We start from the raw sequence: 16,480 nt of genomic DNA, 5'->3' as shown, positions 1-16,480 counted from the left end.
TACACATCTCACACACGCTCGCATCCAAGACCGTAACACTCGGCTGCGTCCAACTACTGAAGACAGATGACAACTGCAGATGCTGAACACCCCCCCACACACATTTTTACTTGCCTCTATGTACAAGCACTCACGCTGGAGTCTACTGGCAAACCCGAGACCGAAAAAATACACCCTCATCTACTATTTCCATGGTAATCTGGCATCTTGTTGAACACGCAGTGTGATTGATGCTTCTCAGAGCCATTAGGTTAGCTTTTCTTTTTTTTTTTGTTCTCCTCTCAGTCGTATAAATCTTTCGCCTTTTCTCACGCGGTAATTAGCTCGACCCTGGACGGAGGCCTATTTTTCATGGCAGCCTGTCCTTCCTGACATGCCCGGTGACAAAGCGCAGACCATCGTCACACCGTCCTCTGGTCCAACTCAAACATTCTGCTACGGCTAAAGTGCAATGATGTGATTGTCCCAAATAGGTCACGGGCCGACATCCAGCTGTGTTTCCTTTGTGAAATTAATTGCTGAGGGTGCATGTGTGTGTGTTTTTATGGGCTTGAGTCTGTCTGATTGTGTTATAGGTGAGTTTTTGGGTTAGTGCACATACCCTCTGTGTGTGTGTGTGTGATATGTGATATTGCTGAGGAAGCAGTAAACAGAGCACTGCCCAGTAACTGCTCTCTGTGTGACATTTACAGAAGAAATCAGTCAGACATGTTTCCACCTTTAGGCCTCCAGACGTCTCTGTCTTAGCTGGCAAAACTTCCAAATAATTAATCCCAGACTTATCTCACGTTACAGTATTTTATGGATCACAGTTTCACCATTGGAGGCGTTAAGACTTCTGCAACATGCCTGTACAGTCATCTGAAATAGTTGTAATGTCTCGTAATAAGGTTGGATATTTAAGTACAGCATAATGCCTGCTAACACCACACAGGTGAAATTACAGCTGTTATCAAGCTTTTCTCAATGAATCATGCATATCTCACGCATAACCTCAACTGTGAACCTCATGGTGGCCCTAGAGGAGAAGTCGGGATCATTCAGTCATTAGGCCTCACTGTCTAGAAAACTTTTGTACCAATTCCTCTTGTAGATGTTTAGATCTTTTACAGGATAAGTGAAAACTTTGACCTGCTGGTGGCACTGGAGGAAAAGTCAGGGGATTACCGAAGTCCCTAGGCTCCATCCTCTGGGTACCATGAATCTCTCTACAGAATTTCATTGCAAGCCATCGGCGAGTTGTTGCAATATTTCAGTCTGGACAAAAGTAGTGGACCGACCGACTGACGCTGACATCCCTAGAGCCTTCTGTTAGTTTGTGGTCTTAGATCAGTTTACAGGACAGAGGATTGAAAAGAGTGCAAGCAAAACTCCAAATCCAAGCAATTCTAATAAATAGCTACGATCTTTAGACAGTTTAGAGAATTACCACATCATAGCACATTATGAAACCGCAGCATAAACAATCTGATCTTCAAGTGTCTCTCGCACTGAGCTGCTGCCTCTGAGCTTCACTGGCACTGAAATGCAGACTTAGCAGTAGGAAAGTTATCCAGGGATATGGTTTTTCACTCTGCTTCACAAATATCCACAGTGCTACCATAAAGCAGAGCTATAAATGTAAAGCTTATTTGTGTATTTAAGCTCAAACCTAAATTATCTGTCGACAAACTCTTGCCTCCCTCTCTCGGTTGCTGGATCATCTCCAGTAAAAATTCTTGGTTTGCTCCAGGTTTGTGCAGAGTTGTTCAATAAAAGGTGATAATAAAAGTAAAGGATTTACTACAGGTCATGGGAAAAACAATAATGGAATTCTTTAGCCTGGTTTTTCCCCTGTAATCCTGAAGAGGACTTTGATTTAATGCTAACATTGCATAGGATTATTAAGACATTTATACTTGGCAGCACCGAGTGGCTGGAGCTGGATGGAGGACTCTTTTACCAGCTGACAAACTGCTTTTGAGCAAGGTACTCAACTCTCATGATTATTCAATGGCCACTATCCTCATCTTCCATCTCAAGGTTATGGGAAAATACCAACATTTGATCACCCTACTTCCGCTCTGTTTGCTGAAATGCCTCAAGAGGCTCTCTAACTCTGAAGAACATGCTGACATTGACTCGTAAAGACACTGGTACTTTAGGGACAGTGAGGTAATTAGAGATGACAGATATTGCTAAAATAAGAAAGCTGCATCAGTCGTAATTCTGGCTTCAGTTTGATGCCGCACTTGGGAGTTAATTCATGCGTGGTGTTGTCACTTGACATAGTTGAGTGCTTTTTCTGCTCTGCCTGTTGGATCTTAATGGAACATGCAGTGCATCGTCATGGTTGGTCTATGGCAGTGTTTTGTTACCTTTCATTTATGGATTCTCACACATGAGGACCTCCAGGTGTTCTTCAGCAATGTATAACTGTAGTATATCTAGTCCCGTCCCCATAATACAATCAAGTAACCCTGACTCTTTTATAGCCCTTGCACTCAGGCATCAAATCTACTGGATTATCCAGTAATATTGCATATTTTCCTTTTACTTTTGAGTCAGAATTTGAATATAAACCAACACCTTTCCATTTTAAATAAAACACAAGTGATGTTAGGGTTTAGTTCAGGAAGAAGACTCTGATAAAGCTTTGAAAAACAGGAATCAAAAGCCTAATGGTCATGGACATCCTATTTTCTAAAGCTCATGGACTCTGTCTTCTAAGCAACAGGAGGCTAGCACAGGCAATTTACTTTAATGTAGTTGGAGGGCATCCAAAATTAGCATTTAAGTCAGATATCAGGATTTAGAAAGTGAGTGTGACACCGAAACCTTCCCCTGAAACCAAAATGAGATTTTCTGTAATTGCTTTCAGATCATATGTCGGCAACATAAATACATTTAGACTCCGCAGGGCCGAAGCAACGATTGTGATTACGTTTGTTGGAAGACTGGCAGCTTTTCTGGGTGACGACCTGAGCTCTCGCGTCGATTTACACACTGACCTCTCGCGTTCCTGCTCCAGCAGGTTGGTGAACTCGTCACTCTTCTTCATGAACTCTCCGTGGTTCCTTTTCTCGTCCTCCATCTTGTACAGAGCCTGTTTGTGCGACTGCTCCACCATCAACAGCTGCTCTAGCATCCGGCGGTGCGTCTCCCTCTGCTTCTCCACTAACTTGTCCAGCTATGGGGAGGGGGAGCACATAGAAAACATCTGTCACGTCTGGACTGCTCTGCTCATTTTTTCTTTAATTATGATTGAGAGTTAGCGTTACCTCTTCCATGGGCTTCTCATAGATGTCCTCCTGAAAGACTTCGGCCTTGCCCTGGATGGCATCCCTCTGCAGGGCCTGCAGGACTTTCTGTGGTGTGACAAACCCATATTTGGCCTCCAGCAGGGCCAAGTCGATCTTCTCTGCCTTCAGCACTGTGATCACCTCATCTCTGGCCTGTAGTGGGGGAAGAAGGTGGATTTGGTTAGATGAATCTACGCTAAACCAAATAAATATCAGACCTTTTAGGGAAAGACATTTACTTATGAATGGGGAAGTTAGTCTGGAAACTGTAAATTGTCAGTTTGAAAAACAGATCCAGGTGATGTGGACACAAATCATTCCCTCCATCAGACACTCCTTTATTCTTTACTCACTATCACAATTTGCCCAAGAAAGGCATCATTTTCTGTGTCTCATACTGTACAGCAGCGGTTCTCAATCAAGGTGCTATGGTATAGATACTTCTGTCTCTGCTCTGTTTGCTTTTGTTTACGTTGTCTCCTTGTGTCTAGCTCCTTTAACCTCAGCCGTAAGACAAACTTTGCCTTGTTCCTATCACACAACAACAGTGCCAGAGGATTCCTGGATCCTGAGCTGGAATGACAGGAAGTAGCCTCAGCTGCCGGCTGTCCATTACCACAAGCTTTTAGTCCATCTTGAGTGCCCACTGCCCACTGAGCCACCGTGACTATATGTCTGACTGGGGCCAGTGCCATGTCTGCAGGCCTGTCTGCAGGCCTGTCTGCTGCTGTAATAGCTAATTGTTCCCAGGGTTGAATCCAAGTTTGCTCAGTCATCTCTACGGTTTGGATTACCTGCAGCTCTCCCTCAAGCAAGCTCAGTAGAAAGACGAGGTCATCTCTGGAAAGGTCCCTGCCCTTCTCCTTCCGACCCCCCTTTGCAGCACCGCTGGCGCTGCTACTCCCACCCCCACCAGCACAGGTGCTGCTCTTGTCCGTCTTGTCATTCCGCTGAATGGTGCCGGTGTCGTCCGGCGGCTCCCGGTGTCGGCTGCGGCGCTCAGCCCTTCCAGAGGGCTCCTCGCGCTCTGCAGATCGCTTTCGCGTGTCCGCCGGTTTGGCCTTGGTCACGTCCTCCAGACTGTTGCTGCGGGATCGCATGTTCCTCTACCTGTTGAGTGAATGGAAGAAGGAAGCATGAGGTTGTTTTTTTCATATCCTGCCTGCAGATATGCACATGCATTTCCTGCACCATGTGTCTTGTGTGTGTGTATCCAAGTGTCAGTGACAGAGGCAAAACAACAAACACAATACAGAATATGCCACATTTGAATCAGTGACCTTGACTTTGAAGGGCTTTAAAGAGCAAAACACTCAGCTGCTCTTTCACTCAACCTGCCTATGTATCCCAAACTGCCTGTAAACAAACCCTACACATCCAATACTCCACCAAACACAGTGAGCACAGAAATGCAAGGTGCATGACCAAAAGTTTATGTCTGCACTTTTCAATGTCCTTGGAGACTGTGCATGGCTAAACATCATTTTTGTTTATTACATTTCAGACTGTGCAGATTTAACCTGTTCTGTCATCATACTGTAAGTAGACCGTAAACTAGACCTACGTCCAGTTCCACATTTGTCATCTGTACAGCGCAACAGCATGTCGTCATTGTCTGACATGTTATTATTAGTCACTCAGCGGAATAGAGTCGTCATCACCACGTTGTACCAACGGCCACAAAGCACGATTATGCCACAAATTCTCTGACAGTGCCAGAAAGTTTTTGGACCCTGGACCTTAAGCCCTGTCGCAACGAATTACCCAAAGCTGCCGGCTGTCATTCACGGCTAATGAATTTTCCCATAACGTGAAATTTTTGTCTAGAAAAAGGCGGCCAAAATCAGTCAGCCAGAGGATTTAGGCGCTGGAGTGCTGTGGTCTTCTTGTGTACCTACTTTGTCTGTTTTACAGATGATGATAGGTGGTCTGATGTGTTTGGGCCCGGAGAGTGATCGGAAAAAGGGGTCACATCCGAGTACATGACTTACTGAGCCATGAATAAAAAGCACCGTGGCTACCAACCAAGGTCTGTTTGGAGTATACAGTGTGTCTTTGTGACATCTGGTTTATGAATGGGCCATTCAGTGACTCACTGACTATGATAAATCGAACTATGATAAATAGATGAATGCTGTAAGCTACAGACTCACAGGCAAAGGAACTGTAAGCTCCTTTGCCAAGTAATTTATTACTTTTTCAGCATTATGCTCAGCTAAAGTAAATATATCCAAAAGACAAAGCAGAACTGAAATGAAAACATGCTGAGACTCATTTGTGTTTGATGTGAGAGAGAATAATCTGCCCAAAGGCATTACATCATCATCTATCCGGCTCCGCTCACTTCAAAAGGTTTCCAGCAAACTAAAAGTTGTTGTTCCAGCTAAAGACGGTATTTCACAACAAAGTACTCACCAACTTATTGCGTTATTTGTATGTGGCAGCTAACACAAAATAATGATGTCAATTTTAAATGTACTTCTGATAATGAATGATGAGGTTTCCTGACATCTAAAGCTTTCTGGTGGCTCAGAGATGGTGATGATCTGAGCTTTTATCTGCGCTCCAGCTTTAGTAGTTCATCCATGCAGACCACAGAGATCTTTTCAAATCGTTAGAAAGCAGTGGATTAAATGATATTTGCTTGGATGAAAAAGGGGATTTGCTAAAAAATTTAATAAAATCAATTGACAAATCTGTTTTCAATTTACATTCGGATTTACCAAGTGGTTTCCCATTTTCTATTTGCCGACTATATTATAATTTTATTCTAATGACACTTATTACATTACAACTACTTACAACTACTACCTGACTACTTAGTTCAGGTACTTTATTTGAATATTTCCCTTTTATGCTACTTTCTACTCCACTACATTTCAGTGGCAAATATACAAACTTTTTACTTCACTCTATTTATTGACAGATGTAAAGCAGATTTAGATTTTATATACAAAACATATGACTGCAATAAAACAGGAAATACATAAAATGCATCATTATTTATTAAACTACCCAACGGTATACAATGTGGTTACAAATGAGCTGCACCTTAACCAGTGACAATATAACAATGACAGGAGCCATTCCTCTTGCATACTTTTACTTTTAATACTTGTGTTGCTGATAATACTCCCTGATACTTACTTACTTACTAACTGCTGTTTTTACTTCTTCCACCACTTATATGCGCTAGCTAAACCTGAATAATTAAAAAACATCTCAAAAGAAGAGCAAACTTCCACCAATAAAACAAAGAAAACAAAGTTAAAATTGTTAAAAGATGATATTTTTCAGCCTTAGGTTTTGGTGGCCACTGAGACAAAAAGCGAACATCTCACCCCTCCTACAGAATATGCCTGAGACAAACTAATTGGACCTTAGAAACGATGTGTTCAGGACTCCTGCAGTGTGTGTCCAGCCTCTGTGTGAGGCCCTCTGACAGTTTATGAGTAAGAAAGATGGCTGGGTGATTGCATTGTGCACACTCTAGGCAAGGCGCCACATGATTAAGAGCTGAGGTAATTCCCTGCAGTCTAAGTCAGACTCCACATCGACTTACTCAGAGATCTGGGCTACAGGCGATAGACAGGACCGCTCAAAGTGTGTGTGTTTGTACAGGTTTAGGTAATGTACCTTCATACCTTTCCTGGACAGTATGTAAAGGATACAGAACAGTTTGTGTTTGTAACTTTACCCCGAGCGTCATTATAACAGTATGTAACCTTTCTAATGAGTTACTGCTCTAGATACATAATCAGCTATCAGTCACTCCCGCACAACTGCAGCCTGTTGAAATTTACGAACCCATGACGCAACAAACACACAGATGCTCACACTTACGCACACATGCATATAAAGCTGCGGGATACAGATTTGAGCTGAGATTGTGCAACAAATCCAAGGGTCACAGACATGTAACACGGCCCCCGCTGAGGATTCCTACATGTGCAAGTATCACGTATCTGCAAAATCTCCAAGATGGATCAGAAATATATCACATAGTTCATAAAAAGGTTCACAGAGGGGACGGGAAAATAGCTTGCTATTGGATCTGACGTATCTGCAAATCGGTCCCTTATTGTCGTGGTGGGAGTCAGATGAATTAGTTTTGAGATCAGTGTTATATCTCTGGCGAGTGATGGTCCTGGTTTTTGTGAACTGTGTTATTGGTTATTGGAAACTTGGAGCAAAGTGGTCAAACTTTTCAAAAGAGTCCAATAAAAGCTGGCCAGAGCTGTGCTGATTTGTGTTGTGTGAAAATAATTTGTTGAACTGAAGTTACACTGCTCAAAACATCTTTCTTTCATTATCCAATTACAGAGTCCTTTCTTATAGGATTTGTTCTTTGAAGATTTGAGATCAACCAAAAGCCCAAATTATACTTAACAATGTATTAAATCATTAGATCAACATAATGAGCTAATATCACGTTTAGCTGTGAGAAAGTGTTCATTTTGATCAAGTCGACTTCAGTTGATTGACCTGCAGTAGATAAGATAAAGATAGCTTCAAAATCCCATCACTGGCTATCACAGTCTTCATCTAAATGAACACAGGGTGTAAACAGACTCAACAGCGGTGCCAAATTAAATCACTGAATAAAAAAGATGCAGTTTGGATATTTTCTTTTGGGCCTGCCTCTGCCGGAGGAGGCAAACACTCCGCCTCTTAAAACGCTTGTGTACACTGTGTGCACATATTTCCTCCATGACTGTGTTGTGATGTCCGTGTAGTCAGCTTGGGGAAGGTGTGAACACAAAACTGCCAAAACACAAGGCTAATTAGCCACCATCTGTGGCAGGAGACCTCGGATAACCCTGTCAGAGCCTCACAGTGTAGGCACTGACATTTTTAGCAGATTAAATCAGAAATAATCACAGTGGTGAGAACATGTATTCCTCTGAATCTCTGACTAACGAATGAATGAATATTTGGGGGAAGATTTCACTTGAAAGATTTCTTTAGTTGGAAACCTGATCACATCAGTATTTCTCATGAAGTCACAATGTTACCCAAGTGTCAACCTACAGTTATCATGTTTGTACCTGCGCTGCTAACGCAATAATAATGCATCATGATTTCCATCTGTTGAAGTACTCACTGACAATAACAGCATGAATGAACGGGTGTGTGACATGTGTAAAACTGCCCAGAGATGACTTAACCGTGCTTTGTCCTCTCACTAATCCCATCCAGGCAGTGTCAGGCGTTTAAGTCGGAGCAGCTTGAATAAACTCCAATCATTTTTCATTTTGTGAGCGGGGATCAGTGCCAGAAGGTGATGTTATGATTAACAGGTGCTCAGATCTTATGCAAGGGACTTGGCTGCTTAACTTGGTTTTGGCAATAAAGGCGACGCATTGAAAAGAACCATTCAAGCACAAGCACGATAATGTACTGAGGGAGGATTAATGAATGTGTTTTTTTGGTTTAACAGTCTCTGTGACTTTTCATTTCGGGTATGCATACATTTATATGTGGATGTATAACGTGTGCGCACAGTAGCTTTTCTAGCGACACTTGTTTTTTTATACAGCCACGCTAGCCGCTCTGTGAGGCTGTACTTTGGCACAGCTGGCCAATGTTAAGCAGGTGTAATGTTCCCCATGTTATTTTAGCGTAATAGCATGCTAACATTTGATAACACAAAATGCAGCAGAGGCTCATAGGAATCTCATCAGTTTTGCAGGTTTATTTGGTCATAAACTTAAGTATTGGATACATTTGACTTAATGATGGTGCTAATTGAAAAGTCAGGGGATCACCAAAGTTGCTGGGAGTCATCCTCTGGCCACCATGAATGCCTGTACAAACTTTCATGGCAATCCATCCAATAGTTGTTGAAATATTTCAGTCTGGAGCAAAGTGGTGGACTGGCCAGCCATCATTGCCATCCCTGGAGCCACACTGCTAGCATGACTCAAATTAGCTATATTAATAAAAACAGCTTGCTTATTCATTCATAAGTTCTATTTTTTTTTTCTCCTTTCCGGAGGCCCTTCCATTACCTTGTGCTCTCATTAAGCAGCAAGGACAATGTCCGAAGCCAAAAGCAAAGCTGTTACTGGAAACAGTTGGCAGTTCGGGCTTGTCTAGCCCGGACCACCAAGGTTTCTCTGACTAGCTACCAGGTCAAAAGGCTTATTCATTCAAAGAGTTTTTACGCAATGAACTCACCAAGCCGGCCAGCCAGCCCGTCACTAACTCATAAACCCTCATAAATTCTGTCTATAATGGCCATCAAGTAATTTTATCACACATCTGAACACCTCAATAACCAATTAAGCTTATTATTTGGGGCTTTATGATTTTGGATCTTTCCTATGACTGTTGGGTCTCAAAATCTAAACCCGCACCACACCCCTGCCACACACACACACATTAAAAAAAAAAAAAAAAGCCTTTCCCAGATGTTACCCAAACTTTGTCAATATACCTTTTAAGTACACTCTCACTAGGAATTCAGGGTCTTTTACAACGAGCACTTGCTGTCTCTGAAAGCTTTTTAGTGATGACTTCACTTTTAATGTGAGCTGGAAGTGAAGCAGAGGGAGGGCCGTTAAAGTCAAGAAGGTGAAAGGTGAGGAAGCAGGTGTGCTACAAAAAAAAAAAATATATATATATACCTCTTTACTCTTTTCTCCCACACACACCGCAACCTGTGTAGACAGTTGACATGTGAGCAGAACATATGGATGCATGCACACACCCACCGCTGCACAGGCACGCACACACACACACACAAATTACAGAGTAAATTCCTGCATCCTGACATCATGCTGCTGTCAATATGATTGAGGGGAAGAGAAACGCAGATCAAAAGAGAGCAGAGAAAGGGAAGAGAGGGGAGGGAAAAGGTGGAGGATCTGCTGGTAGTATGCAAGCTTACTGTACACAAAGTGGACACTAAATCACCACGTTTCCAGAGGGGACTTTGGTGTTTGAATCCACATGTGTATTAAATGCATTCAGGTGGCTTGAGTAGAGTTTGTTATATATCTGAATGTCCTTTGCAGCAAATGTACCACACATGCTTGCACATTGCATTAGTTATTCATGAAATCAATCATTCATCCATTATTTTTTACACATTCCTGCTGAATAATGTCATTACATCTTCATTTTCACCCATGCACATCGTTATTATTCATAATTATATTTATGTGCTTGCATGTATGCGAGGCCACACACTGAAAGAGCTAAGAAAACCCTGTAAAAGTCAATGTCAGTGATCATTAAACTACAAACTTACAGAGCCGGGGGAGGTCAGAAAGCCCTGAGATCCAAAATCACCACTTTTCCTTTTGGCTCAGAGGAAGGTTCACATTTATTTGGCAGGGTGGAGTGAAAACATCTTGAAATAAGCTTGATAAGAATATAAAAGAGAGTTCATAAAAAACATTTTGTTTTTATGGCGCAGGAGTCCACTGTTTTGCATTTAGCTGCTACGTACTGTAGTAACTTCTGTGTAGCTTTGAGAAGCCATTAATACAACAGATAAGTCATAATACAACAGCTCATTGTCTTCATGACAGTCAGACAGTCAGTCAGACAGACAGACTGTGTGTGAATGGCTTAAGTAATACAATTAAGTGGTAATAAATATGTTTTTGACGAATACTTTGGAGGAGGGTATGGGGCTTCCTCAGATTAGTTTTTCCATTGTAAAATATAAATACAGTTCTAGTGTTTCTACTTGTATTGCTCCACTTAAAGTGTTATTAAACAGTGTTAAATGCATCAGTAATTCTAACAGCACCCAAAAAATGAGAGAGCAGCGTGCTGTGCCGGAGGGGTTTCCATCATCTAGCCAGAAAAAAAACGAGTGAGATGTTTACAAACAGTGCAGGGTTGCCGCAGCAACAGGTAACGATCAGCATTCAGGCCTCGAGGTTGGATGAGGTGCCATAAAACCGTCGGAGATGTTTCCTGCGAGCATTAGCGCTGCTGGACCGTAAAGCAACAAGAGAAGTGGTTTGGGAATTCCTCTGCACTGAAGTCGTCCACGGCTCGGTGCTCGGGCCGCAGCTCGGCTGTGGAGGACGTTCAGGCAGACAAACAGAGATGCTGCAGCTCAGATGTAGACACACTGTTATTTAAAGCTGTGGCATACATGACAGTGACTCCCTGCTACGGGACTTATAACTTGTCAGGGTTGAAAAAGAACGCCGCTGCACATTTCTCTCACCGAGGCCTCCTCTCTGCTAGATGATGCAATCCCTGGAAATCTTTGGACAGGCCAGAAACTGTAACAGTGTCAGCTTAGCACATTTCTCCCTGCCAGCATGTCTCAGAGACGGGGATCATATTCAGTAACAGTGTGGCTCCATTGTGCATTTCTCAATCTGATTATATGGACTTTGGTAGGGACGTCAAGAGATGTCTTCCAGCTGCAAATGAAGCAGTGATGATAAATCTCACTCACTGAATTTACATATCCATGCAAACAGTTGCCCTAAGGTACTGCACTGTGCCTGTCATGGGGAGTATCTGTTACTCAGCTCTCTCTAGCCATCAGTTCTAGTAGGACTAATGGAAATATACTGCTGCACAATGAACAGGAGAAGAGCATCTGTTTTTCACCAGGGGGCGCCATGTTGCCATTAAAGTTTGATCCTTCAAAACATTTTTAAGTCAGTAACGGTTTCTCTGTCCCAATCTCGATAAAAACCACGGAAATGTAGCCGTTACATGTGAAAAAGACGCTCACACTTTGCCTGAAACCGTTAATGTGTTAGGTACTTTATTTAATTAAAGACATGCTTGGACTTGAATTCTTCAAATTACATCTCCCTCATGAACAAATGTGAATACGCAAATATTTCTCATTTCAAAAGTTTCACTTCTGGTCACCAGATTTGGATTCTCTGTATTGTAATTCTACTACTGCTGCTTCTTTCTACTTTGTATAGACATCTATTGCATGTTTATCTGCGCTGGAAGTCAGTTGCCTCCTGTTTTTGTCCTTTTTAATGTTTTTTTTTTCCTATCTGAAATAAGGACTGACAGACAAAGCAAGCTATTTGAGGTAACCTCGGACTCTGAGACTGTTCTCTGACATTTTATAGACTAATCGAAGAAAAGATTGACAGATTAATTGATTATAGTTGCAGCCCAAATGTCTTATGTGGTACATATTGCAAACCTCTCCTAGATAAATCTGTGATTTTGAGCCAATGAAAGACACACTGACACTCTGTGAGCCAAAGCAAACTAAGGAATCTGTTCTCGTCCAGGTAACGCGACATGAAGCTGTTGACTGAGAGGACAGAGGAGGTGATTAGTCCTCTAGGAACATGGGAGGAAAGACAGATCATGGACGGGGACTTGTGCTTCCTCTGCCAGGTTTATGTTTGAAGGAGTTTTCGGTCTGGGAGGAGGGCCAAGTCTGATGTTAAACCATGAACCGTGGCCAAGCATACATGCACTTAGTCTTACTTGCTGTACTGAATGTGTAAAGGCACACACACACACACACACACACACACACACACACACACACATATACATATGCTGTCTGGTTGTTTGTCTGCTTTTGAGCAACAGTGTTGCCATGAGAATGTCTTTCTTATGATCTCATGGCTGGCTTGTGTTTTACAGTGTGTGTGTGTGTGTGTGTGTGTGTGTGTGTGTGTGTGTGTGTGTGTGTGTGTGTGTGTTCTTCACTGTATAGTAGTGATTTACTTCGTGCCAAGGTCTTCACATTTAACAAGGTCAAGCTGGTGAAAACAAACAGACAGCAGCACAGAAGTTCAGCGACCTCTCAACCAGAACTGAGACCAAATGACTTTTTAATAGGGCCACTAAAGCTGTTTTGATTCAAACATGACCATGACGCACATGAAGTGAACCTCGTTCTCTTACTGGAGCTCTTTACAACGTGACTCTACGTGTAGCCCTGCTGGACTCCCATGTCAGCCTCAGAACATGTTCTAAACACGCCCAATATATTTAATATCCTGTATCGACTTTCGTCCCTTGGCAGGTGCGCCATGCTCAGTGTCATCAGACTGTAACCTTGTCGGTTTCGGAGCAGGTGATTATAAGAAAGAGAGGCTTGAAGATTGATGGGCGGTAGTAATATCATACATATAACACCAGAAGAGAAGGGTCATGCAGTTCAGTGGCAGGCTGGCTGGTGTGTCTCAGGCGGTGGCATGACGTTGCAGCGTTGGGAAGGTTTCTTTAAAGCTGCACTCATCATTATTTTTATATTGAAAACGGACTACATGTAATGTGAAGAGGCGGACTAAAAGATAGTCACCTGTTTCCTGCAGCTCTATGGAGTTTTACAACCGTTTGGGTTGGGTTATCAGTGGATAGCACTGATAAACCCACTACACTCCACTACCTTGAATTATAGACAAACATAGTTATTAACAAGCTGAACATAGTGGAGCATTTAGCAGCTAAAGCTAACCCCAGCTGTTACCCCATGACTCTATACTCTCTCTACGTAAACCTCGGGGGGGGGGAGGTCAAAACGTAAATCTGTGTTACCTGTTATTTTTGCCTAAATCTGTGACATGGCAGACAGGGGACAAGAAGAGTAACATAAATACATTTTACTTCCTACACTGGTGACAAGAAAAGCTCTGCAGTTACCTGAACAGATAAAACGAAGCAACACATGAAACAAATTTGCATCCTGTTTACATCATCTCCGGTACTAATGCTGCCACAGCTGCTAAATATGTTCCCTGTGAAATTGAATTTGTTAGCGCATGCTGCTGTCTGGGTGTTCAGAGTGATAGAAAGTGATTTGATTTATGTTTGGACCATTTTAATTGTATTTAACATCTATCCTTCTGAATTTTCCCTCATTACGCAACATTTTAAAAACACACAGATCTCTTTCCACATTTCAAAATCTGATCGTCTGTTCCTGCTCCCGCTCGGCCCCCCTCTAAGGGGTCCTGTGTGCCCAGCATGACGGAGCAGCTCCAGACGGATCCGATGGTAGGAAGGTGTGAATAGCTGGAATGATCTGTCACCACACGGGCCACCAGGGAAGAAGACGAATCACCTACAAGCCCACAACATCCTGACAACGTGATCGTCTCTGCTTCATCCCAAACGTATACACACAGATAAACACGTGCACCGAAAAACAGCAAAATCACCGTCAGATCAAAGTAACGTTTGATTATAAGTGAGAGGCAGCAACAAGTGATGTCATCAAAACCCACATATGGAGACTTTCTCGTCACTTATTCAACTGTTTGTGCTGCTGTACGACTTCAGTCACTCTTATGGGAGTTGATTTAAATGTACAAAAACATTACCAATAGACCTACAACTATTCATAGGCTGTAAATGACACTTTCAGAACTATTACAAGCTTCTTAAATCACATATGTTGGATTTTGAGGCATTTTGGCTCACACTGTGCACCATATAGGTGCTTTTCTGCAGGAACATTGAGCAGATTAATCCGGTGTTGATACCAGGAGGTTTACTTAGTACAGTACAGTACACTCTGCTTGCAGCCTGTAGAGAACCATCAGGAAATAGATTGTTGTAGCCAAGACAGGTTTTATTTTATAGTATGTAATCATATTTTACCTTCACCAAAAGGCAATAAAGCCTTCAAGCATAGGCTCACTATTTTGTTAACCCTCGATGTAAACAAAAAGATTAAAAACATTTGACAGATATTTCAATTGTATTTCTTTTTACAAGATAGTTTTCTTTGCTCTGTTCAGCCAGCAGAGGGCAGCACTTTTTAATTTTTGGGAGTGGCCTTTTGGTAGCCTTTGGACTCTGCTGCAGTGTCTCCATTGCATATTTATTTAGTTATTTTTGACTGCTCATGTGTATATATTATATTTGGGGCTAGTTGTGATGCGTGACCATATTGTCGTCCTTTAGTTAAAACTGCCTGAATTGCAGGTGGGCCACCTACACCTGTGTCCTATTTTGTTCATTTTATTTTGTAATTGGGCATTTTATTTTGTTGTGCTTTTGTTTTTTTCATATTTTCTTATTTACCATAGCATATTTGGGAACATATTTTCTAAAATATGAGTATGTTTTGCAATTCCAATGTGCCATTGTGTAGTTTACTGTATGTTAAATGGATTAGTGTATATTATTGTTGCCTGAGATGACGCTCAGACAGATTAGCTACTAGATTGTTATGTTGTGTTTTTGCAAATGAGAGCGTGCAATGGACTTTAACTTAGTAGCATACTGCAGCTTTTACCAGACAACATCTACTGTACCTGAATAATCACCTGGCGTAGCGTTTGGTTTGGATAAAAACATGCATGTCCCTCACATGTCATGGACCCCAGTGTTTTAAAGTGACGTGGGTCAAGATTTTGTAAATGAGTCCCCTGACTGAGGACTGACAGCAGATTAGAGAGTCAAAGGGCTCATTAGCTGGTCAGCAGGCTTTTACTTTGTCTGCAAGTTCCCAAACGACATATAAAGGAAAAGAGAATCCAGCTGAAAGAACAGCGAGACAGATCGGGAAAGAAAAAAATGAAGACAAGGAGAAACAAATAAAAGAGACAGACAACAAACTCCTGAAAGAAAAGGAAAAAGTCAGCATCAGCATGCACTCATTCATTCACTGGTGCATTCCCGGTCTGTCCATCCATCTGTGTAGTGACAGAGGATTGACAGTAGAGGATTACAGGGTCACAGTGTCCATCAGCTGGTCCACATGCTGTCACTTTGCCATCAAACTCTGACTGAAGTGTGTAATTCTCTACATGAAATCAAGAGTATCATCTGATTACTGTCATAGTCTCCTTTATCTTGTAACCAAATTGTATAGAAACTTCTACAATTAAATTACAGTCGAATATACATCATTAAATGGAAGATAAATAATATTCATGTTTTTAATGTTTTACAGCTCTGTCAATCCACCACTTTGGTCCAGACTGAAATGTCTCAACAACTGTTAGATGGATTGTTATGAACTTCTTTACAGATATTCATGAAGCCAACTTACTTTGGTGAACGTGGCGCCACCAGCAGGCTGACATTTGAGGTTTTGACAGAAATATCTCAACAACTACTGAATAATCATTGTCAGTGGCTGCATGGAGAAGCAGAAATATTATGATGTTCCTCGTTATCTCCCCAACAAGTGACTGTCGCGTCCCCTCCCTTTTGCCTGTAATCCAATCTGTCCAGTGGCCGACAAACAGCGGGCTAAAATTAGGGGTCATCCAATCCTCTGC

At 42.1% G+C, this 16,480-nt stretch overlaps 1 protein-coding gene across 1 annotated transcript in view; it reads right to left on the bottom strand.

Annotated features, from left to right (window-relative positions):
• Positions 1–4,381, bottom strand: part of filip1l (filamin A interacting protein 1-like) — a 40,202-nt gene extending 35,821 nt beyond the window's left edge. The window contains exons 1-3 of the mRNA XM_070930453.1: positions 4,076–4,381; positions 3,261–3,434; positions 2,991–3,169 (exon numbers count right to left, since the gene is read on the bottom strand). Coding sequence (XP_070786554.1) covers positions 2,991–3,169; positions 3,261–3,434; positions 4,076–4,381 — 659 coding nt within the window. The remainder of the gene's footprint in view (positions 1–2,990; positions 3,170–3,260; positions 3,435–4,075) is intronic.
• Between the last annotated feature and the right edge of the window lie 12,099 nt (positions 4,382–16,480).

This window comes from Enoplosus armatus, chromosome 24 (assembly GCF_043641665.1).
Source record: "Enoplosus armatus isolate fEnoArm2 chromosome 24, fEnoArm2.hap1, whole genome shotgun sequence".
NCBI classification, from domain to species: Eukaryota; Metazoa; Chordata; class Actinopteri; order Centrarchiformes; family Enoplosidae; genus Enoplosus; species Enoplosus armatus.
The sequence above is the reverse complement of the archived record's forward strand: the minus strand, read 5'-3'. Positions and strand labels throughout refer to the sequence as shown.